Raw genomic sequence first — 23,093 nt, forward strand, 5'->3', positions numbered from 1 at the left:
GACACCCAGGCAGTGGGTGCGGGTCCTGGGAACCTGACACCTGTAGCTGAGTCAGCGCCCAGGGTGCCCTCCCGCGCGCTCCCTCCGGCGCTCGGGTTCCGGAGTGGGAGTGGCCGAGGGGGGACCAGGTCTGGGGGCGGAGGGCCGGGGCGGGGCCGGCGCACCTGGGCGGGAAGGGGGAGGCGCGGGGCGCAGAGCGGGGCGGGGGCCGCGGCGCGCGCCCCGGGGCCGAGCGACTGGCAGCGCGCCCCGCGCTGGAGCCGCAGTCGCGCCCTCTCGCTGCCTGGCGAAGGCGGCCAAAGAGGCGAGCGCCGGGAGAGAGGGAGCCGCTGGCGCTGCAGGATGGCCGTGGGCTCGGTGAAGATGCAGCCTCCGTGTGAGAGCCCGGCCCTGGCCGCGGCGGCGGCAGCGGCAGCGGCAGCAGCAGCGGCGGCCGAGGGCGCCCAGCGCCGCAGTCCCGGTGCCCGCGAGCCAGAGCCAGAGCCCGAGCGCGAGCAGCCGCCGGCGTCTCTGCGGCCGCGGCTCCGGGACCTGCCTGCCTTGCTGCGGAGCGGGCTTACGTTGCGGAGGAAGCGGAGTGCCGCCGGGGGCCGGGTGAGTGCTCCGGGCCGACCTGACCCGAGTGGGGCTCGCGCGGTGCGACACGTGGAGCTCCTGTCCCGTCCGGGCCGCGGGGCTGCGCGATTGGAAGTTGGGGCGGCGGCGGAAGGGGCACCCTGCTGGCGGGCTGGGCTGGATAGGACTCCTTGGATGTGTGTAAGGGATGGCGGGTAGGGGGGCAGGGGTGTCCCGATAAGCGTCGCTTGCCCTGTCCCAGATGCACCTGAGTTACTAACCCTGAACTGCGGCTGCAGGACGCAGGCCTCACCGGCAGTAAGAACCTTTCCGTGCCATCTCCTTGGCAGGGCAGCTGCAGGTGGCCGGCGCCCAGTTGCCTGGCGCAGTCTCTCGGATCTCGGATTGTGGGACGCGGGCGACGCGGCGTGCCTGTGTTTGGCCATCCGGTGGCAAGCTCCATTCGTTGGGGCTGGATGGCTCCGGGGCGGTAAGCCCAGAACTTAGGTGACCTCGGGGGCGCGCCTCTATTTCCTGGGTTCCAGGTCTCTAGCACTGAACGCCCCAGGACGCCCCCTGCTGCAGGAGAGTGTACCCCAGGACCCGGAACAGTGACTTCCTGGGGTGTGTGTGTGCTTGGGGAGGTGATTTCCTGGTGCGGGAAAGGTGCTGTTGCATCCCTGGTGCATTTATTCAGTGACCCCAGCAGGACAGGCTTGTGTGTGCGTGCTCAGAAGTAGGAAAGGTTATGATTGCCACTGAATCACTTAGAAGACCAGGCCAGGACCTCAGCGGGTGGGCCAAGGCACTTTCCTGCTCCCCTTAGGGGTCCCCAAGGCACCTGGGAAGAAGGATCTGCTCAATTTTTAAATATTGCTCATCAGTAAGGACTGTAAACATTTTGAAGGACCATCATTTAAGAAGGAAAATTTTTGGCTATCTCCTTGGTGGAGTTTTCGTGGCAGTCTGAGGATCAGGCCCTTGGCAATGTTGTGGCTTCCTGGGAATGGAGAAAGGTCTTTGTGTCTGTCCAACCGCATCCCTTTCCACCGTTAGGGGTGGCTGTGCAGGGTCCGCCTCAGAAATACAGTCTCAGGTTTAGTGTGTTGTTTCTGGACTTTCTCAAAGTGGATGGCCAGGGGAGAGAGCTCAGGAATGGAATGTGTGACATGGTGGTGGGGGGCAGGGGGATGTGAAAGGAGGAGGGGGAGGGTCGGTAAAGAAAGCCAGGACATGTGTCCCCAAGCTAACATCAGCTCCGGGAGGCACAGACTGCACAGGAACCTGGGCGAAACTAGGTCAAGTCAGGTTCCTGTTATCCTTGACAGTTACTTTGCCGTGGCACACAACACCGAGGTCAGGCAGGCTGCCTGGTGACCCAAGACAGACATATATGGCCCAGGTCTCTGTGCAGAAAGATCTGGAGCGCCCCTCTGTGTGGAGTGCAACTTGCCCGCTGCCCAGTGCGGCATGCGTGCGTCGTTATGTGTCCTTAGGATGTGTCTGCACTTGTCTTTCTCTGGTTTGGTGTGGAGTTACTTTGCAGCAGCAGGCACTTGCTTCAGTGCCCATTGATTCTGATAATGCAATGGGTCTCCTTTGGCCTTTCCCATACATGTTGCCTGGTTGTTTGGGTTGTTTGAGTTGGCAGGGAGACAGAGTGTCAGAGCTTCTAATATTAGAAACCCAGCCTCGTCCGTGATTTTGCCCCCTTCTTCTGATCCTGGAATCCTGTATGTGCATTGGGGGTCCTTCTTCCCTAGTGGAGACAGTGGAGAGGCAGGAGGGAGCTTGGAAGAAAGGAAATCAAGGAAAGTGACAGAGCTGTGTTCCTGTCCTTGGGCGGGTGGCAGCTCAGACAGCTGTGGCTGAAGATGCATGGCCTTGATGAGCCGGCTCCAGAGGCTAGACAATGTCAGACTGGTGTATGGGCTTTTGCAGTAGCTGCTGGGGCCTCACTCCTGGCTTACAGGTGGCTGCGTGGCTGCACGGTCTGGCACGGCCTTTCCTTGGTGCGCTCGGAGGGAGTGCATCAGTCTTCCTCTCCTGAAGCTGGGAAGGCCTCAGCTTCGTACCTACTCTGGGCCCTCCTTTCTGAAGACCTAGTCTCTGAACGCCCATTGTTAGGGCTACATCATGGGGGCTTCAGGGGAGTGGGGGAGGCACAAGCATTCCATAATGGAAGGGTTAAAAGAAAAGAAAGGGGTTGGTATTGTGGCATAGCAGGTAAAACCCACTTTCTGCAGTGCTGGCGTCCCGTATGGTTGCTGGTTTGAGTCCCAGCTGCTCCACTTTAGATCCAGCTCCCTGTGAATGTGCTGGGAAAGCAGTGGAAGATGGTCTGAGGGCATGGGCCCCTGTACGGACATGGGAGACTTGAAAGAAGCTCCAGGTTCCTGGCTCTGCCTGGCTCGGTTCTAGCCATTTTGGTCATTTGAGGAATGAACCAATAAATGGAAGATCCTCTCTGTTTCTCCTCTGTGCACTGTAACAGAGCCTTGGAAAGAAATTAAAAAATCTTAAAAAAAGAAAAGTAAGTAAAACATGAGGGGCTGTGCAAAAAAATTCATGACAATGTATATTATGGAGGCAAAAACAAACACCTGTCTGGATTTCAAAGAGGTTTTGCACCAAAGTAAATATATTTTTCAGTTATACATTCCATGAGCCTTTTCAAGCCCCCTGGCATGTCCCAGACTGGCTGGAGACATGGGAACACCTGGAGTTGTCCAGTTAGCTCCCTTGCTTAAGGTGGTGATGCTGACACATTCAGACTTGGATCCTTTTGTGCACTTGGCATTGTGTCTCTTGGGCTGTACCTCCACCATGTTGAGTGAGCTCAGGAGTGAGTTAATAGAAATGGGGATCATTGGTAAAGAGTCAGCTATTTGTATCACACACAGTGGTGGGGTTTTCCAGGCCCAGTATTGACCAAGATCTGATGGAGGGATATATGTGCTTCTTATCCATACTGCCTTAGGGTTCCCTCACCCCACCCCAGGTCTGAGCAGTCTGACAGCGAAACTTGAAACTCGTGACCTGCGTTGCTCAACCCAAATGTATTTCTAGACCATCTCTTCCTAGGGCAAATTGAGCTGTCATTTGGTTAATACAGCAGAGTCCCTTGGTTCCTCGGTTGAGTCACTTTTAATCATGTTGAACTCTGTGTGCATACGGATTGAGCCTGTCTCCCTTTGCTTTATGGGAGAACCCTGCCTACCTCTTAGATACCAATGGCAAGGTCAGGCACAGCTTGGCTTTTCCACCCAAACCCTTGAATTGTTTTTTTTTTTTTTTTAAATGTGTGAATTTAGAGATTATGAGAGAATGGGGTCCCCCGGCTTTCAGGGTTGCTAACATTTTGCAGTCTTGTTTCATCTGCATCTCTCTTTGCTACTTTTTTTGGTGAGGTCTGGAATGGTTAAAGCGAAATCTGCAAACAGTGTGTCGAATCACAGTGGCTTCAGTTTGCAGGATCTGATAGGCACTTTGAAGAAACAAAGCTCTCACACCCTTTTCACACCTAGTAATAGGAGCACTAATTCCTTATTATGATTCTTATCCCTCATATATATTTTCTCAAAGATGCCTTTTCACTTGCAATGTTTGGAATTGGAAACTAAACAAACTCTGTGTTTATGTTGGTTATTAGGCTTTTAAATTTATTTTGTGTGCCTGTCACTCTACTCTGTTTTCATGGCACTGGTCTGCAAGAGGAAGACAGTCTTTCCTCCAGAAGTTAGGTATAGAGGCTTGGTCAAGATCAGGTTCAAAGCCAGGCATCCTTTTGGGATTTGCTGTGTCAAGTGGGGATGTCTTTCTTAAGACTGAGTAGTGGGTCCAGGTGGAGAAACTTAATCTTTGTGCCTTTCTCCTGCTAGTCCTGGCTCCAAATTGGGAGTTTGGGTGGGAACCGGATCTGTTTCATGGGTGCAGCCTGGTGACAGTGCACGTCACCATTGCACTCGCAGCTAGTAAATCCAATCGTGTACTTAAAGAACTGATCCTCAGAAGACAGGCGAGTGTCCTGAAATTCAGCCTGTGCAGGAAAGGCAGGGGAATAGCTCAATTTTTCCCCTCTTTTCAATTTTTAGAGTACCGTTGAGGGAGCCCTAATGACTTTCACTGATAACCAATGAAAAGAGTTCTTTTCAAACTCTCAGTAAGAATGTAGGCTTCTTATGTATTTGTTGCAGTGCTTTGCAGCCAACACACATATACACACACACTCTCTCTTTCTTTTAAAAATAACTAATTTATTTAAAATGCAGAGCAACAGAGACAAAAAGAGAGGGAGGGAGGGAGGGAGGGAAGGAGAGAGAGAGAGATATCGAGAGAGATCGAGATCTCCCACCTGCTGGTTCATTCTCCACATGGCTCAGACAGCCAGGACCAGGGCAGGCTGAAGCTGGGATCTCTATCTGGGGCTCCCACGTGCATGGCAGGGTCACCGTCTTGGGCTGCCTTCCCAGGCCTATACACAGAGAGCTGGATTGGAAGTGCAACAGCCAGGACTGCAGTGTGCAGTAGGACATAGGGATGCTGGTGTCTCAAGGGACAGCTTATCTGGCTGGGCAGCAGCCCTGGCTCCAGCAGTGACGCACAGCCTGTGCTTGTCTCCTGCAAACTTTCTCCGTGGCTGCCGTGGCCTTGAGTGGGATTCAGACATTCTGAACTTACCTTATTTATTTCCTGCCACAAACCATTTCTCCAAGGAACAATGGTTCTTTTTTTTCCTCTTTCTCTCTCTTTTTCTCCTTCCCTCCATCCCTTCTAAAAATTAGCCCCCCCAAATCCCTGTTCATTTGCTGCAGCTTTACCTTCTCTGAGTGGCTACACTGTTTCAGTTTTTAGTCTCCCAGTTCAGGCTTTTCATTTCTTAGTTCCTTCTCAGGGGTTTCTCTCCTGAGTCAAATCGCTGGTAACCCACCAGCCCCTCTTCCTGTGGCTGCTGTCCCTACAAGGGGACATGCTGTTTATCCTCACGACGGGCGCATTTCACGGGCACAGCGCGTCCCATGCACTTGGTCTTTGCATTGAACAGCAGTGGCTCGCACATCATAGAAAACATCATAGGGCTCAATAATGTGCCATGCATGTGCTGAAACTATTCTGATTTAACCCTCGCGAGGAACTTGTGAGTCAGATGTGGTAATCTGTCGTCCCCAGATTTGGAAGTTGAAATGTGGTTGTGTCCTGCTCCGGGGCCACAGGGTGTGTGTGGTGGGAGGGTGGGATCCAGCAGCCTGGCTCTGCATGCTCAATCAACATTCTGCTTTGCTTCAGGTGTGCCAAGGGCAAAGGTTCTGTTTACTCTGAACCAGCAGAGCCATGGATTACCTGCTGGTGCAGCCTTGCCACACCAAGCATGGTCGGAATAGGCTGCTAACAGTGCCCAAATCAGACTTTTGTTTCATTTGAGCTCAGACAAGGCCTGGACTAGTCCCGTAGGTGTGGGCCAGGGAGAAGGGGGAGCAGAACGGTGGTTCTAGGTGACTGGTCAGCAAAATTTACTCAAGAAAATTAGGAATAGCATTTCATCCCCCACCTGTTCTCCCAGATCATGGTCAATCCCAAGATTTGTGAATGGACTGGCTTACTCCCTTTTGTGGTTGGGAGCCTGTCAGGAGGTAAAGACCAGGGCAAGCATGGTGGTCCAGCAGTGAAGCCACTGCTTGTAATGCTGGCATCATACGTGAGCAACATTTCAAATCCTGGCTGTTCTGCTTCCAGTCCTGCTTCCTACTGATACGCCCAGATAGGCAGTTGGATGATGGACCAAGAGCTTGAGCCCCTGCCCTCCATGCGGGAAACTCTGTAGGACTTCCTAGTTCCTGGCTTCAGCTTGAGTCAGCCCTGGCTATTACAGGCATTTGAGGAGTAAACCAGAAGATGAGAGATTTCTCTCTCTCTGCCCCTCGCTCTTTTTGTTGCTCTGTCTTTTATATAAGAAGCTAGGAATCTATATCAACCAATAGATCAGTTGATAGGTGGTAGGAGTTAGAGGCCAGGAGACTTCCCCAGACTCTTCCAGGAAAGAAGCATCAGATCAGACATCAGGGACTTGGGATGGATTTGAGAAACCATGACTTCCTTGCCTCTGACTGCTGCCAGCTGGGGGCTGGGTATTGTAAGACTGTGTTCATCCTGTGTACACATAAAGCACAGTTGTCACTCATGGTCCCAGGACCCCCCAAGGTGGCTCAAGTCCCATGTATAAAGTGATGTAGTGTTTGCAGAGAGCCTCCCCGCTCCCTCTGTTTGTAGCCATATGTTGCTTACTTTTTATAATACTTGTTACAGTGTCAAGGCTACTACATAGTTGGTACACTGTGCTATCCGGGGATTAAGGAACAAAAAAAAAAAAAACAAGTTTTTGTTAACAATGTAGCTTTTATTTTCACAGATATTTTCCTTTTTCCATGACTGGTTGAATTGGGGACCTGCAGGTAACAGGGAGGCACTGTAAGCTTTTATGGAATGAGGGAGGGGTGGCGATGGTGGTGGGCAGAGTTGTAGTGGGAGGAGAAGCAGCCCTGACTTGGTTTAGACAATCTTGGTTTCATGTGGACTTTAGCAAGGGCGTTCACTGGCTAGTGGATGCTGTAGTTCCTTTCTTTTTTTTTCCATCCCTGTCTGTACGCAAGACTGTTACATGATGAGATTGGAGGGAAAGAGCCATGGTGGTGGCTTGAGAAACTGGCCTGGGATCCCAGTGCGTCCTCCCTCTAGGTCCTCATCCGAGTTCCTCTCTGTGCTCTTAGAGGACCCTTCTTCTCTCTGAAAGGGATAGAGCATGCGTCAGTGGTTCCTAGGAATATGGACAATATATAGAAAGTGATGGATGGATGGATGTGTGGGAGCTTAAATTTGTGCTTCCCAGGCTGGATGTTAACCCTGGGTAAATGGGCTTTTCACAGACATACTTATGAAACGCTATACACACACACAAAACCTTTTCTTTCATAGACAGTGTTAGATTTCATTTTATTTCAAAGTGATATTCTCCCAGCTCACGAATATTTTAGCTGATGTGTAAATACTGTAATGTAATGAAGTAGGGTACATGTCACACTTGTAGCAACTTGTTGACTTGGTGGTCATTGGTTACATGTAGCTCAAAGAGGATGCTAAGGTAGGAGATAAGTCAATGGTAATAACTGAGTAGTTTTTTTTTTTTGCTTCATTATTGCATAAAAGCCTTTATTAGGAATACTGATGCTCTCAATGAGATGTGAGCTGGAAGAGATTTGCAAGATGTTATGTGTATTTATGAGTCCAAAGAGTTCAAATCCATGACTTTTTTTTTCTTCTTTTTTGATGGTGAGCTACCATTGTGATAAATTATTCATGGAAATGGAAAATGGACTGGCACAGATGTTATTGTGGCACATTTTGTTTATTGTTTAAATTTATATATTTATTTGAAAGAGACATCTTCTAGCCTTTGATTCACTCCTTTAAATACTCACAATAGCCAGGGTTGAGCCAGGCCAAAGCCAGCAGACAGGAACTCAATCCATGGCTTCCTGCAGGTGGCTGGGGCTCCTGTCCCTGAGCCATCACCAGCTGCCTTCCAGGGTGCGCATTGGTAGGAAGCTGGGCTACCGCTTGGAGACAGGATGGTGGTTCGAGGGCGAGCCGCTGTGGTAGGTCTTCATCGCATTGGAGCCCTGTTAGCTCTCTGATTGCCACCTGGAGGGGTGAGTGACCTTCCTGTGACTGCCCAACTGGGACACAGCAGAGACAGAATGAAGTCCAGGTCCACCCAACTCCAAGGACGATGGCCTTCCCACAGTGCTGTGTTGTCTTAAGACTTTGACACAGCAATAATTTGACACAGTGGGAGGCCTGGAACGTGTCAGGTCAGTGCAACGCATGGTTTATTTTGCTTCTGATGCCTTCAGTCATGGCTCCCAGACCTGGGCATGGCTGACTCACACGCTTCGGTTATGGCCTGCACTGAGCAGCTGCCAGGCTTCTCCCAGCAGGCGCATCCCCTGCACAGACACACGAAGGTTTGGGATGACTCATGCCACCTGCCATTGTTTGCTTGACTCCATAATGCAAAGTTACTCAGAGATTTATAAAGTTAGTTCTTTTCCTGACCTGGGTGAAAAACTGGAAGAAGAGGTAGAATGAGTTGCTTGTAATCTGCTTCTTTTCTTTTTTCTTTCTTTCTTTCTTTCTTTCTTTCTTTCTTTCTTTCTTTCTTTCTTTCTTTCTTTCTTTCTTTCTTTCTTTCTTTCTTTCTTTCTTTCTTTCTTCCTTCCTTCCTTCCTTCCTTCCTTCCTTCCTTCCTTCCTTCCTTCCTTCCTTCCTTTCTTTCTTTCTTAATTGGTTACTTTGAAAGGCAGAGAGAGAAGGCTCTTCCATCTGCTGGCTTGCTCTCCAGGTTCCTAACCTAGACAGGACTTGGTGAAGCCCAAGCTAGGGGCCTAGAACTCAGCAGGCATCCGGGTCCTGAACCATCACCTGCTGCCTCCCAGGGTGCACATTAGCAGGAAGCTGCAACCTGAAATGGAGCCTGGTCTCTGGGCAGGGGCCAGGGGGAGGTGTACACTGCTATACCAGCTACCTCCCAGGATTCATTTTCCTGGAGCTAACATGCTTGATGTTTAAGAGACTTCAGAGGGGCAAGTCAGAAGTGTGCATCCTTGTCAAAGTAACTGAGCCCACTTGTAACCAACCAGAATTCCTGAGAGCATGCCCAGTGTCTTTTAAGGAAATCAGGTGTATGTACCTCATCATAGAGGTCTGATGATCTAAAGCCAACGGCTCTTAACTTTAAAACATTTATTTGGATTCCAGCCCTTTTTAGAAACCAGAAGACAGCACTGCAGAACAGGGCATGGACCTATGACCCAAGTCCCTTGCCCCCAACTAGTTCCTTACACAAAAATATGTTTATCAGGTTGTCCAGTGGGAAGTTGTTGCCCAGCACGTGAGACCATGACCCCAGCACATGGTGCGAGTGGAAATGATAATTGTTTCCTAAGATGGTTCTGTGACTTTTACCATGGTGGATTGTTTGGAGTGTGCAGCAGCCGTCACTGGACTCGCCTCGTCCCAGGAACAACCTCATATGACACTGGTCACATTGCCCAGAGGGGCTCACTCAGCAAGTTGACTGTGATCAACCCAGAAATGGAGGGGTCACAATTTGAATCCAGGGAGTCTAGCAACACATGAAGCAAACTGCCAGCTACCTTCTCTTTGCTAATACTGAAATGTTTCCTTAAGTAGAATCAATGTGTCTCTCCCCACCCACCCCCCCTTTTTCTTCTTGCTCTCCATTTCATTTGAACACCTCGGGAATTGAGATCATATAGTTAATGTGAACATTTAAAGCAGTGCTATTTTTTACCCCCATAAAACTATTATTACATCGATGGTTTATCTTAAAATGATCAGTGTCTTAGAATGAAAGAAATGTGACTACCCAGCTTTTGTTTTATAAATGTAGCTGCCTGGTTTATAGAAACAACAGAATCACAGCTTCAAAATGTGCATAGAAACACAATTTCTGTTTATTAGGAAATGTGAAAAATGCACACTGAGATTGTATTGTCAGTTCATGTGAATCCTGATGTTGCTTAGGTAATGAGTTGTAGGAAATGTCTGGAGAGAATAAATGGACATATTTCCTGCAGAAAGCAGGAGTAGCCTTGAGAGTCAGGTGGCAGGCAGATGAAAACAAGTCTGTTTGTGCATGTGTGCGACCTGTGCACCATTCAGTGTGACTTTCCGTACAGACTGGAGAAAGTAAAACTGGAGAACCATAAAATGACAGTAAGCTCTCATGTTGTGACACTCATGTTGTGACACAGCAGGGGAAGCCACCTCCTGGAACCCTGGCATTGCATATTGGAACACTGGTTCTGATTTGAAGGCTGGCTCTTGCTGCTTCTTATCCAGCTTCCTGCCAACGCACCCAGAAAGACAACAGAGTGTGGCCCTAGTGCTTGGACTCCTGGCACTCATGGGGGACACCCACATGAAGTTCCTGCCTGCTGACTTTAGCCTGGTCCTACCCTGGGTGTTGTGGGCATTTAGGGAGGGAGCCAGTGGATGAAAGGCCCCTCTCTCTCTCTCTCTCTCTCTCTCTCTGTCTCTCTGCAGCTCTTCATCTCTCTATGTGTGTGTGTCCTTCTGTCCCCTCTCTGTGGTACTCTGCCTTTCAAATAAATAGATAGACAAATAAATGACTCTTTAATAATGACTGTAGATGTAGCCTTGCTGTGGATTCGTGCTATCAGTGTGGTAAGCTGGCATGCCTCTTGTTCTGTGGCTCAGTTGGTCTCGTCTGTGTTTTATCTACTTTGAGCATGGGTTGTTGACTTCTTGCTTGTCCAGTTCTCTCTCTCTCTGCACTGTGTTAGCTGAAGAGAGAATGCACTCCAGCTTGGTAAGGCAGAGCCAACCCTTACCGAAGTTACAAAGTCCTCCCAACCAGGGCCTTTGCCTTCAAGCTCCTTGTCTACCTGTATTTTTTTTTCTAACTGGTTGAGCAACTTAAACTCCAGCCCCATAGGTGGTTTTGTTGCTCAGTTGAACTTGACCTTGGCAAATCATTTACCTGCAGTTGTAATGATGTGTACGCGCCAATGCTAGGGATTGCCCAACACTTATACCTCCCATGCTCACTGTAAATTTATTTTACTCTCTCCTGCTAATGTTGCTGTTAGTGTATTGCTTCTGCTTGTTGAAACTCTCTAAATGTTTACTGTAATGAACACCACAAAGGTTTTACTCATCATATTGTGAGGTGAATTTATACACAGGTTTGAAGTCTTTTCTAAAGAGATGTGTAGAGGCTGGCACTGTGGCATAGTGGATTAAGTGTTGCTGCTGTTCCATATGAGCCCTGGTTTGTGTCCTGGCTGCTCCACTTCTGATCCAACTCCTGGCCAGTCAGCTTGGGAAGACAGCAGATGGTGGCCCAAGCGTCTGGGCCCTTGCCACCCACGTGGGAGACCCAAAAGACACGCCCAGCTCCTGACTTCCACCTGACCCAGTCCAGGTCATTCCAGCTATTTGGGGGAGCGAACCAATGGATAGAAGATCCTCTGTGTCTCTGCCTGTTTCTCTGTAACTCTGCTTTTTAAGAGATAAATAGATCTTCAATTTTTTCTTTTAATGTGCAGTGGAGACCATGTGGCACTATTACGAATTAAGGGCAGGTATGACACTGATGTGGCTATTGTTTGTCCTCTTGAACTCTCAGGGGTTGGGCCCCCCAGCTTCTTATATGAATGGCACTAGAGGGTGGCGACGTAATCCGTCATTGCCTGTGGAGGGAAACTTTGAGAGGTGCTGGGATTTGGTAGACACAGACTCGCAGACTCTGTTGTCAAGGCAGGCTGTATGCCAACCCAGGATTCTACCAGCATAAACATCGTCAGCAGAGGCCATGCCAGTAGGACCGTCCTAATCCTAGACCTTGAAGCAATCATGAACCAAAATAAACCTCTTTGTTTGTGCAGTGACTTGACTCAGATATTTTGTTATAGTAACAAAGAAATCCTCCTGACAAATACATTTCAACCTACTGACATAGAATTTGGCTGTGATGTAGAGAGAATAGTTTCCCATGAGATTGTCTGTTGATCACTGTGTAAACTGGGATAAGTCGAACACTCTTGCTGGAATGGCAGTGTTCTGTCATGGGACCCAGTGCTGGGCTAGGGATCCGCTTTCTTTGCTTGCCCCTTTGTCTGACTGAGGTCAGAACAGTGGTCCACTCAACCTGCAGCACATATTGGGATGTATGATAGACACTTGGGAACACGGGGTTGTAATACTCAGGAAACATCTTTAGCGGGAGAGAGGGAATGTAGGATCTTAGCTGAGGGGCCCTTGAAATGGAGCATCTATTTACCTGCCTGTAGAAGATCACATGGCTTGGCCTTAAACGCAATTCTGGGGAAAGTGTCATGGCGTAGAGTACTTAGCACAGTCACTCCGTGTGTCCGTTGGAATTCTGAGTAGTACTTTCTCTTCTTCTGGGTAAGAGGTTCAGCGCTGCTTCTGTCGTTAATGACACTATATATTTCTGAGCCTCAAACCAGCATGGATATTTGCTTTCCCTTACCTATTTTGAGTTGATCATGGACTTCCAAACCTGTTAGAGCATTTCCACTGCCCTTGGCACACAACTCCTTAAGAACAGTTCCCTAGTCTACCCTGACTATCCTCACTGAAATTAAAGCTTCAAGAGGAGGGAATTCAGTGCGTGCAGTGTACCATCATGTATGGCCATGTATCTCCATGGCCCTGGGATAAGGAATTGCTTTTACATGCTCAAAGGCATATTGCTGAGCTTTTCTGTAGGCTGCAAGCACACGGTCTGGGGAATAGAAGCACTGGCTGCCTGGCCATGATGTGGGGAAGGCTCAGTGGTAGGAGCTGCTGCTGTGGTCATCGTCGTCATCATCATCGTTACCATTATTACCCTGCCTTCCTCATCACTATCCTCACCATCATCATCAGCTGAAGTGGAGGTCCGAAGGGTCGCATGGTCAGTCCCTCTGAAGAACCAACTGTTCCTGGGAGGAACTAAGAGAACAACAGCTCAACAGTTGGGTTTTGCTGAAGGGCCTGGTTAGGGTATCGGAGTGAGGCTGCACTGTTGGGCCACACTTGTTCCATCTCAGGGTCTTGGACAAGTTACCTGGGAGCTGCTCTGCCTCAGGCTCCCATAAAGAATGGGGGCGTAAGAGGGGGCTTCCTCAACCGTAGCATGCATGAGACTGCCAGAAGAGCCTATGAGAACTTGGACTTCAGGGCCCCAGGTGTAGAGACTTTAATTCAGCAGCTCCTGGATGTGGCCTGGGAATCTGCATCTGTGGCAGGTTCTAGTGCTGCTACTGTTGATGCTGATTGCTGGCCTCTCTGAGTGGCGCTGTCTCCGTGACCTCAGAGGTTGGGAGAGAGAATTCCCAAGTGCAGGGGTCTGCCTGGCTGGCGGTTCACTGCTTCCACCACAGATGGCTGAATGCAGCCAGAGGTCGATGGCTCTGAGAGCCTTCTTGGATTCACGGCATTGTCTCTCTGTTTCGCTGGATTCTCCTGAGTGATTGGCAGTTAAAGTGATGGACATTGGGATCCTGGAGGAACACACAGTGGTGCTGGTTCTCTGGTTGGTCCAGCCAATGTCCTCTTGTCCATCTCGGTTCAAGGCTGCCACTTGGATGCTTCTCTCCATGGCCTGCCACAGCCCCTTAGCCTCTGACTTTGATTTGGGTCAGTGTAGGAATGGTTGGGAGGATAGAGGTCATGGCCGTCCATTCTTCTTGCTCCTCTTGGTCCCTGTGGAGACCACAGCAACTGGGACCTCGCAGTGTACACCTGCTCCTCAAGGCAGCCCCACTCTGTTATTTGGCCCTGGGCCACCCTTGGCCTTATCCTGAAAGTCACTGTCCTGAGCAACAGCTGCACCTGGTCCTCACGTGTCTGACAGGCTCTTCTTGGACAGAAAACAGAGGTGGGTCCTAGCAGCAGGTGCTGCATGGACGGGAAGGAGGTGTGGCTGAGAAGTTCCTGGACCACTGAATGGAAGCTGTGACTACAGCAGGATGACACAGACACCATTGCTGTGCCGGGCCTACATGGCCAGGTTCCTGGGGATACTGATTGGAGGGATTCTCATCCCTTTGCTATGATTTTTTGACTTTTTTTTTTAACCCGGCCCCCTCCTTTTTGTTCAGTCTTGCTTAACGTTGTTGGCTTGTAACAGAAGTTCCAAGATCCTTGTGTGGTCTTTGGGCTTGGTCGGTTTTGTCCTAGTGTGTTGAACCTGTTCTGAGCCACCTGCCAAGCTCCAGGCCTACAAACCAGCAAAGAGTTGAATGGAATAAGTGCCCTTACCATTCTTCTGCCCTTGGGCTCCAGCAATGGGTGTGTCCATAAGAAAAACTGTTTCTCAAGGTTTTGGTCCTGGACCAGGCCACCTTCTATAGTAACCTAACCAGGGGACAGGACACCCACTCATGCTGGTTTGTGCACACCCATCAGTTCTTGTCTCTCGCACTGGTGTTGGATCACAGCTTTCATCAGTGATCCTGGGATAGTAGGTTGGATACCAGCATCACATCACCTTGACCTGATGTATGCAGCATTCAGAAGCAAGACAGAGCCATGAGTTTACATTCCCCAGTGTTTCTCTTCTTTAGATTGAAAGCAAGCCCTCCATGAGGCAATGTTGGCTGGAATGGTGGCGTCCCCTCTTTTTCTGGGTTTTCCTCTCATTTTATATCGGAGAACGTGGGCATCTGACGGGGTTGAGGCTTTGCCCTCCTGCAGCTCAGGGCGGGCACAGATAGGAAGGACAGGAACCCTCGTTCTGGCCATTTCTTCACTGGGGCTGAGTGGCTGGGCAGCCAGCGAAGACAGCCGCTGGAAGCCAGAGCTGCTCGGAAGGGGTGCTGCCTTGGTCAGTGAAGGTTTCCTGGAGGTGGCTGTGCTGGAAGCCACCTTGCAGGACAGAGGGTCACAGCATCCTGTAGCTTCCGGTCAGAGCCTCGGGTTCCCTTTCTGTTCCTGGCATCCCCCTCCTTTGGCTTGGGCTCACGGGGTCCTTGCCTTCCCGCCTTGCTCAGGGCCCTCTGGGTTGATCTTTGGTTTTGCCAGCTGAGTTTTCTGTTTTCCTCACCTGAGCTTCTCCCCTTCAAGGCTTTTCTGGTGGGCCCGTCTCTCCATGCCTTTTCTCACCCTGTTATTGACTGCTTCCGTGTCTGTCTGTTTCTCACCCCTCCCCTTCCAATTGTGTTGTAGGGTATGACAGGATTGGAGGGAGGCAAGCCCCACCTTTGCAATGATGCAACTCTCAGAGAAGCCCTTGGCCAAACCCAGCCCCTCTGAAGTTGCCTTGGGGTGGTTAGAGAGCCCTGAACTAGCTCCACTTCAAGTCAGCTGCCCCAGGGGAGGAGGGTCATATGTACCTGCTCTGACCACCACAATCTGTTTTCAAAACTACTCACTCTGACAAGGGGTGAAAAGTTGCCTCCTAAGAGGTTTGGCTCCGACAAGAAGCCAACTTGTGAAGGTCAAAGCCAACTTCTCTTCTGAACTGACTGCAGTAACCGCAGACACTAGCAAAGCAATTAGCAATTAGCTGTGGGGAATTCAGACTGACTGTTAGAAGAAAAGCAGCTGAATGACTCTTCTGCTTGGTTTTTGTACTTTGCACCCATCGTTGCATTGTTGCCTTTTTAACTGCTGTGTTGAACAGCTGCCTTCATTTGGTCCATTAGAATCTTTTAGGTTTTGCTGCAGGTGCGCGTGTGCGCGCGCGCGCGCGCGCGCGCACACACACACACACACACACACACACACACACACACACACACATCAAGGTCTTTGTAGCAGGAAACAGTCAATGTGCATCTCATGCTTTCAAAAAGGGACCTTCTGTCCCCGGGTGCTGACCCAGGCCTGTGTCCCTGGGGCAGTTGGGCTTGTGGCTTGTGGCAGTTCCTCGTCAGTGTGCTCTTCCGTAGTGGCTTCAATGCACAAAGGAATAGACAGTGGCTCACAAGCTTTCCTGGCTTGGCCCAGAGTGCTTCTGGCTCACATCTCATTGGTCCACGCAAGACCCCTTGCTCATTGAATGCCCTGCAGAGGGTCCCCATCTCAGGAGCCGTGGACGAGAGGAGCAAGGCTAGCCGTTGCCCTGCCCAAGCTGAGGCAGAAATGAGTGCGCCTAGTCACTCTGCGTACTTGAAGTCCAGTGCAGGGAGACTCCCACAGGGCAGTGTTTGCTGCCTGGGTGCTGAAGCACGGGACCTGCCCAGCACTGACACTGAGCATAAGGCACTTATGGGGCCACAGAAGTGTGGACTCCACATCCCTGTGCCTGGGGACCAGGGGCAAGCTGTAGTGTGGCAGCGACAGAGGGGGTGTAGTTCCTCTGCTTACCAAGTTCAGGAAGGGTGACCTCTGGGCCAATGTGTGGTGATATTGACCTGGGAAGGCGACCTGCTCACGTGGTCTGAGACCCGAGAAAGAAGCAGAAGTGGCCTGCCAACGCAAAAGTAGCTCAGTGCAGCACCCAGGTGTCATTCGAAAGGAGCCATGCTAAAAATACTTGGAGCAATTATGCTCCTGACAGCCCTTTGATATCAGGAATTATGTTGACTGTTATAGACCAAGAAGAACAAAACCCCCGTAGACTAACCCTCAAGGTACATGCTCAGGCAGCAGAGGGTATAAGCATACACTGCTCGGAACATGGCTGACTCCCTGTGTTCTGTGTGATTGCGGAGGGTATGTTAGCCAAACAAAGATTACATGATCCATACATGAGGAGACAATCTTCCTCCAAGCAAATGGAGCTGTATTCTTGTCCTGTTGTCCTGCTGCAGCGTCCCCCTGCGTTTCTTGTCCATTGTGCCTGATGGGCTCACACCTCCCACTAGTCCTTGGCTTGGTTTTCTTCTCACTTTGGACCCCTCTTTTTCTCCATCCCCACTCACCTGTCTCAAGTGTTTGCTTAAGGACCCCTCCTTCCCCAGGGGCCCCTCGACTGCCCTCTTCATGATCCCCGCACCTAGGGGAGGCATTTGGCATAGTGGTTAAGACACCACTTAGGTTGCCCACAATGCACACTGGCGTGCCAGCTGGACTCCTGGCTCCACCCCTGCCAATCCTGCTGCCTGCTCACATGCATGCATGGAGAGAGCAGGTGATGACTGAAGAACTTGGCTCCCTGCCACCTCTGCACAAGACTCAGGTTCAAATTCTGTTTCCTGGCTCTGGCCTGACCTTGCCCTGGCTGCAGTGTCCATTTGGGAAGTATGCCAGTAGATGTAAGATCTCTTTGATAGTCATACACTTGTTGGCAGAGCTGATCAGGGCACTTGACTGTGCATGAGAGAAACCAACTGCAGAATTAGTGGGAGGACATGGGGACTCAGAGTTCTTGGAAGGCTGGCGGGATTAGGCTTTTAAGAGGGTAGGATCCAAGAGCATCACCTAGAAAAGAGACAGAATGGAGAGAGAGGCCTTGAGGTCCCCACTAGCCAGGGTTCTGTGTTGCTCACCAGCTGAATGACCGTGGGCAAGTTAGTAAAACCTTGGTGTGCCTCCAAAGACAGTAAGGGATGATGCTTGAATCCATGCTTGTAAACAGTGCTTGTTTGCAACAGTGCCGGCAAGGCATCTACTGACGTCTGTAAACACACTGTGCTCTCTGAGGCTGTGTCTGTACAAATGGTCTCCTGTTGATGGTGAGACTGCTGCCTGGTGCACAAATGATAACCATTCAGGAGAATGGTTCTGAAGTTAGCTCTTTCCCTCAGCCTTCCACAACAGCCCGTTGTTGACTGTCATATGGGGCTGGGCTTATGGGGCGCAGGAGCCTAGGCGCATGAACTGCGTGTGCCACTCCTATGGTTTGCAGCTTACCCAATGGGCTCCGTGGATATCACCCCCACTCCAAGGCGCAGACACCTGTGGATGTGTGTGTGTGTGAGCAGGCAGTTGCTGCTCCGTGAAGCCCACACAACTCTCCAGGCTAGAGGCTTTCCTTCCATGCCAACCCCCTCCTCTCTGGCTGCACCAGCTTCCCTCTCCCACACATCTTCTCAACAGCTTCGTTCCAGTTCTTCCCAGATCCCCCAGGAACATTGTCTCAGGGACAATACTTCTTTTTTTTAAGTTCATTTATTTTACTTATTTGAAAGGTGGGGTGGGGAAAAAGAGAGAAGTAGAGGGAAAGACACAGATGGAGAGAAAGTGAGATATTGAGATTCTCCAAATACTTGTAAGAGCCAGAGCTGGGCCAAGCTGAAGACAGGAGCCAGGAACTGAGTCTGGGTCTTCTGTGTGGTTGGCAAGGACCCCAGTCCTTGCAGCATTGTCTGCTGCTTCCCTGGATGCAGCATCAGGAAGCAGAGGCAGGGTTGGTACCAGGCCCCCGACCCAGGGTGGGGGCAGCCTAGGCAGCATCTTGGCTGCTGTACCGGGGAGTCTAGCCTGGGAGACACCATCAACAATAACAGATTTGAGAAGATCTTGGGCTGTTACTTTTTGGCCTTTTGTTTTCCTCTGTCACCCTGAGGGTAGCAGAGGGCATGCAGGGTAGTTTGTGGGAGGTGGAATTACAAAGATAAAATGCATTTTCCAGGATATGCATTTTTTTCTCCATTTATAATTTTTTATGATACATTTCTGTAGGCTCAGATATTTTTCCTTCCTTCCTCCCCATTCCTTCTCCATGTCACCAATTTGCTCTATATTATTACGATAGTGTACCACTTCAACAGCACAAGTCCATCATTGTGCTATGTAAGTGTATCCTGACATTGTAGCTTGAGACAGTGGTAGGAAGTCCAGCATCCTATTGTCAAGATCTGTTTGACAGGAAGCACCTCATGCCGCCACATCTTTCTGTCATCTGTGTTTCTCTCAAAACTATTCCCATGATCAAAGTTAGCATCCCTCTTGCTGCCAGTTTTCTTCAATGAGAAGTAGCCACATGGAAACACTTCCAGAAGATAAACCCAGGCCCGGTGCCTTGTATGTCCTGGGCTTCCATCTGGGTCGCAGTTTATGTCCTGGCAGCTCCACTTCCCATCCAGCTCCCTGCTTGTGTCCTGGGAAAGCAGTCGAGGATAGCCCAAAGCCTTGGGACCCTGCACCTGCGTGGGAGACCAGGAGGAGCTTCCTGGCTCCTGGTTTTGGATCAGCTCAGTTCCAGCCATTGTAACCACTTGGATAGTGAACCAGTGGATGGAAGATCTTTATTTCTGTCCCTTCTTTTCTCTGTAAATCTGCCTTTCTGACAAAAATAAGTCTTTAAAGAAATAATATAAGCCCACCCAGCTCTGTGAGGGTTTTTGGAAGCTTTGTTAAATGGCAACATTAATGTTTAAAAAAGAAAAATTTTTCTATGTTGCATGTTCTTTTCCTTATTCAGTTTGGATCAAAGAAAATGACATGTGCCTATTCTTTTGTTTAATTTGGCTTTCCTTTAAAGTAAGATCATTTAGAGTTTTGGATATTCTGATAAACCCAGATGACAGTCCGTTTATGAAGAAACTTCCTTAAAAAGGGAAAAATTCAAGATCAGCCTTGTGGTATAGCAGGTGAAGTTGCTGCCATCAGCAGTGGTGTCCCATTTGTGCATCAGTTAAGAGTCCTGGCTGGTCTGCTTGCAGCCCAGCTCCCTGCTCCTGCGCCTAGGAAAGCAGCAGAGAATGGCCCAAGCCCTTGGGCCTCTGTAAGGGAGACCTAGCAGAAGCTCCTAGCTCCTGGCTTTGGCCTGGCTCAGCCCTGGCTTTGCGATCATTTTGGTAACTGGGGAAGGGAAGGTGACATACAGATGGAAGTCCTCTAGCTGTCTGTCTCTCTGTCTCCCTTTTCCCCCCAAATCTGCGTCTTTCAAATAAATATCGTTGAAAAACAAATAAAATGAAGAAGGAAACCTCAGGACATGCCATGCATTGACCATGCTGTCATGTGACCCAAGGTTACTCACTGTCTCCCTCTCCTGACACATACCATCTGGGTGTATAGGTGAACAGTCATGCAGCCCAACCTGGTGGCAAGGCTTCAGTATTTACCTTGGAATATTTTGTAGACTCAGTGTAGCTTTTACAAAGGGAAAATTTTGTTTTCATGGATGATTTGACCAGGATGCCATGGAGCCATTCTCTTGAAACGGTAGTACAAAAGGCTGGTAGAGCAGCGTGCGTGTCACCACTTCCCGGACTAAAGTCTGTCACTGGGCAGGCAAGATAAGGGCATCATGGAGCATGTTCATTACAGCTGTGTGTTTGTGTGTGTGGGAGCTGGCCAACCACAGGAAACACACTCCTTGCTGGGAGGGTGCCGGGTTCGAGGAGGTGGAAAAGCCAGCGATGGAGAGCAAGCGGCTATGGCTGGCCTCTCCCCATTGTGTCCCTGAGCTGGTCCTTCCTACATGGAAGAGGTGGGGCAGTCAGAGAGCAGGTGGCTGGCAATGTCAGTTCGTGTCCCTCGGTGGTCATGAGGCCCATGATCATATGGAAACGTTCATTGTCGTGTTCCAGCGACACAGGACTGAAGTGAGATTGCTATGTGAGGTTGTGTCTGCCCTGCATCACAGAATTCGCTTGTGGAAAACTTGCACAACCAAGTGTCTCAATGTGAGTGAAGTCTGGTTAGTCATCAGAAATGGGGGTGGGAGCTGTTGGCAACCTGTGTGAGCACTCCTTCCTGCGGAGATGTGGGGAGGGGGGAGAGGGCTCTTTAAGGAAGGAGGCAAGTGGGCTTTGTTGCAGGTGCAGCGGCTCCCTTTTTACCATCACTTATGGGGCTCTATTTAGACGGAGGACTACGTGTTCAGGATATGTGTTAGAAGAAAACATGGGCCCACACACTTGGGCCAATTAACTCCTGGAGCTCTGTTCCCTTGTAATTACATTCCCACTCTGCCATTTAGAACCATGCTGGCATTCCGCAGGAGGTTGACCAAGACGTGACACCCGCAGCAGGCAGGAAAACGGAGCAGCCTGCTAATTCGGGGATGCCCTCAGAGAGAACTTCAGCTTGGAGGGCTCTCGGGATAGGTTCATGTGGTCCTGGAAACTTGTCGGCAGGCACATTTCGAATTTCAGAATCTATCCGCCATGGTTTTAGACATGTTTAAAACTTGAGAGGCTGAAATAAAATGCACCTGCTCTTTGGGTTACTGCCCAATACTCACATGTCTGGGATAAACTGGGCTAAAGCCAGGAGCAAAGAACAACAATCCGGGCCTCCAGTGTGGACGGCAGGGACCCGGGCAGCTGAGCCAGCACCTGCTACCTCCCAGGGTCTGCTTTAGCAGAAAGCTGGAGTTAGGAGCTGGAACCCGAATTAAACCCAGACACCCCAATATGGGACCCCGTGTTTTAACTTGTAGGCCATATGTGTTAGAATGTATGTAATGTGCAACATAGTATCTTAAACATTTTCGGCATCCCCTTTGTAGTGTTAATTATGGACATTTGTGTGAGCGTGCAGCCAGTGCGAGTGTGAAACCAGAGGTCAGAAAAAGGCCTTACTACAGCCACACCTAGGATTTGAACAGGCGAGGGGTCTGAGTTTGCCCACACTTTAACCAAATTGTCTTCTGGTTCACGACCCTTGGGATCTGTAAGAGCAACGGAAGGAAATCCTTGGTTTCCTGCACACTGCCATCTCTGTCCTCAGATGTCCTCCTTTCTTGAAAGTTTCTGGATCAACTAGGAGCTCCCGTCACTTAATTAAAATCCAGGGCCACACCCGTATCGGATTCAAGAGGACAGAGAAGTGTGAAGCTTCTGTAGACTTCATATTCTCAAGGGGGCTTATCTCTTAGAAAAAAAGGAAAGCAGCTCATTCAGCTTTGTGTTCGGTGAGCTCTAAAATAGCTTCCAGGCTGCTTTAGGAGTGACTGTCTTTAAGAGTTATGTTTTTGAAAGGCAAAGTTAGAGAGCGAAAGGGTAAAAGACCGAGATCCTCCATACATCCATTCATTCTCCAAATGGTCTCAACAGCTAGAGCTGGACCAAGTAGAAGCCAAGAGCCAGGATCTCCATCTGGGTCTCCCATGTGGGGTAAGAGGCCCAAGCACTTGGGCCATCCTCCACTGCTATCCCAGGCACATTAGCAGGGAACAGGACTGGAAGTTGAGCAGCCAGGATGCCCAGCTGGTGCTCACATGGGATGCCAGTCTCGCAGGTGGTGGCATTATTTGCTGTCCCAAAACCCTGGTCCCTGTGATACTTTACTGGCCACATAATGTTCTGTAGCCAAGTACAAGGTGGGAGGCAAGGAGGAATGGAAGTGAGAGTTGGAGGAAATGCAGTGTTTTTTTGAGCAAATACTGTTCGTGAAACCCCATATGCTGGCAGAAGATCTCTCCCTCTGTCATTCCTACGCGTTGCATTGACTGATTTGAATGTAGGGTACTTCGTTGACTTTTCCATCTCTCATAGAGACAGGTTGTCATTCAAAGTAACAAACTTTGAAAGGGGCCTCTTGTTAAAAGCTGAGTTGCGGATTAGTCAGGGTGAGCCAAACAAAGAGAAGACATTGTTAACTGATTTCACCTAAGGAAAAAAGAACACAGGTGCAGCTGTTTGCAGTTTGATTTCAGGAGAAAATTCAGAGTCCTACACAGAGGCTCTCCAGGGAAGCACTTCTCCCTGGCAGCCTGCTTCCGAAAGAGGCCGGCTCGTGGATCTGACGCCACAGGTGCACACAGCCTGGAATCCCGGTGTGATGTTCCCCTGGGAGAGGGAAAGCAAGTAAAAGAGAAGCGACACCATGTCCAGAAGGGGCCGTCCCAGGACCCTGCCATATGGGGACTGTGACGCTGGCACCTTCTGTGTCTGTTCATCTGGGCTGCTGTGTATCCTGCTTGTGGTATGAGGTTGGATGGGCTGGAGCTCCCCAGTCGGGAAAGCAGCAGGCAACAGCCCTTCGCCCCCGATGGCTGTGTGCACTGATGAACCACTGGGGAACCAGCCAGTCCTAGTGGAAGTGTGAGTGCGATGGAATTGCCCAGTGGAGGAGCTTGGCGCGATGGG

General features: G+C 50.1%; 1 protein-coding gene across 1 annotated transcript in view; it reads left to right on the forward strand.

Moving 5' to 3' along the window:
• Positions 1 to 342: 342 nt before the first annotated feature.
• Positions 343 to 23,093, forward strand: part of RAPGEF5 (Rap guanine nucleotide exchange factor 5) — a 205,712-nt gene continuing 182,961 nt past the window's right edge. The window contains exon 1 of the mRNA XM_040965145.1: positions 343 to 594. Coding sequence (XP_040821079.1) covers positions 343 to 594 — 252 coding nt within the window. The remainder of the gene's footprint in view (positions 595 to 23,093) is intronic.

This window comes from Ochotona curzoniae, unplaced genomic scaffold (assembly GCF_017591425.1).
Source record: "Ochotona curzoniae isolate NIBS_2020 unplaced genomic scaffold, NIBS_Ocur_1.0 scaffold_3835, whole genome shotgun sequence".
Classification (NCBI taxonomy): domain Eukaryota; kingdom Metazoa; phylum Chordata; class Mammalia; order Lagomorpha; family Ochotonidae; genus Ochotona; species Ochotona curzoniae.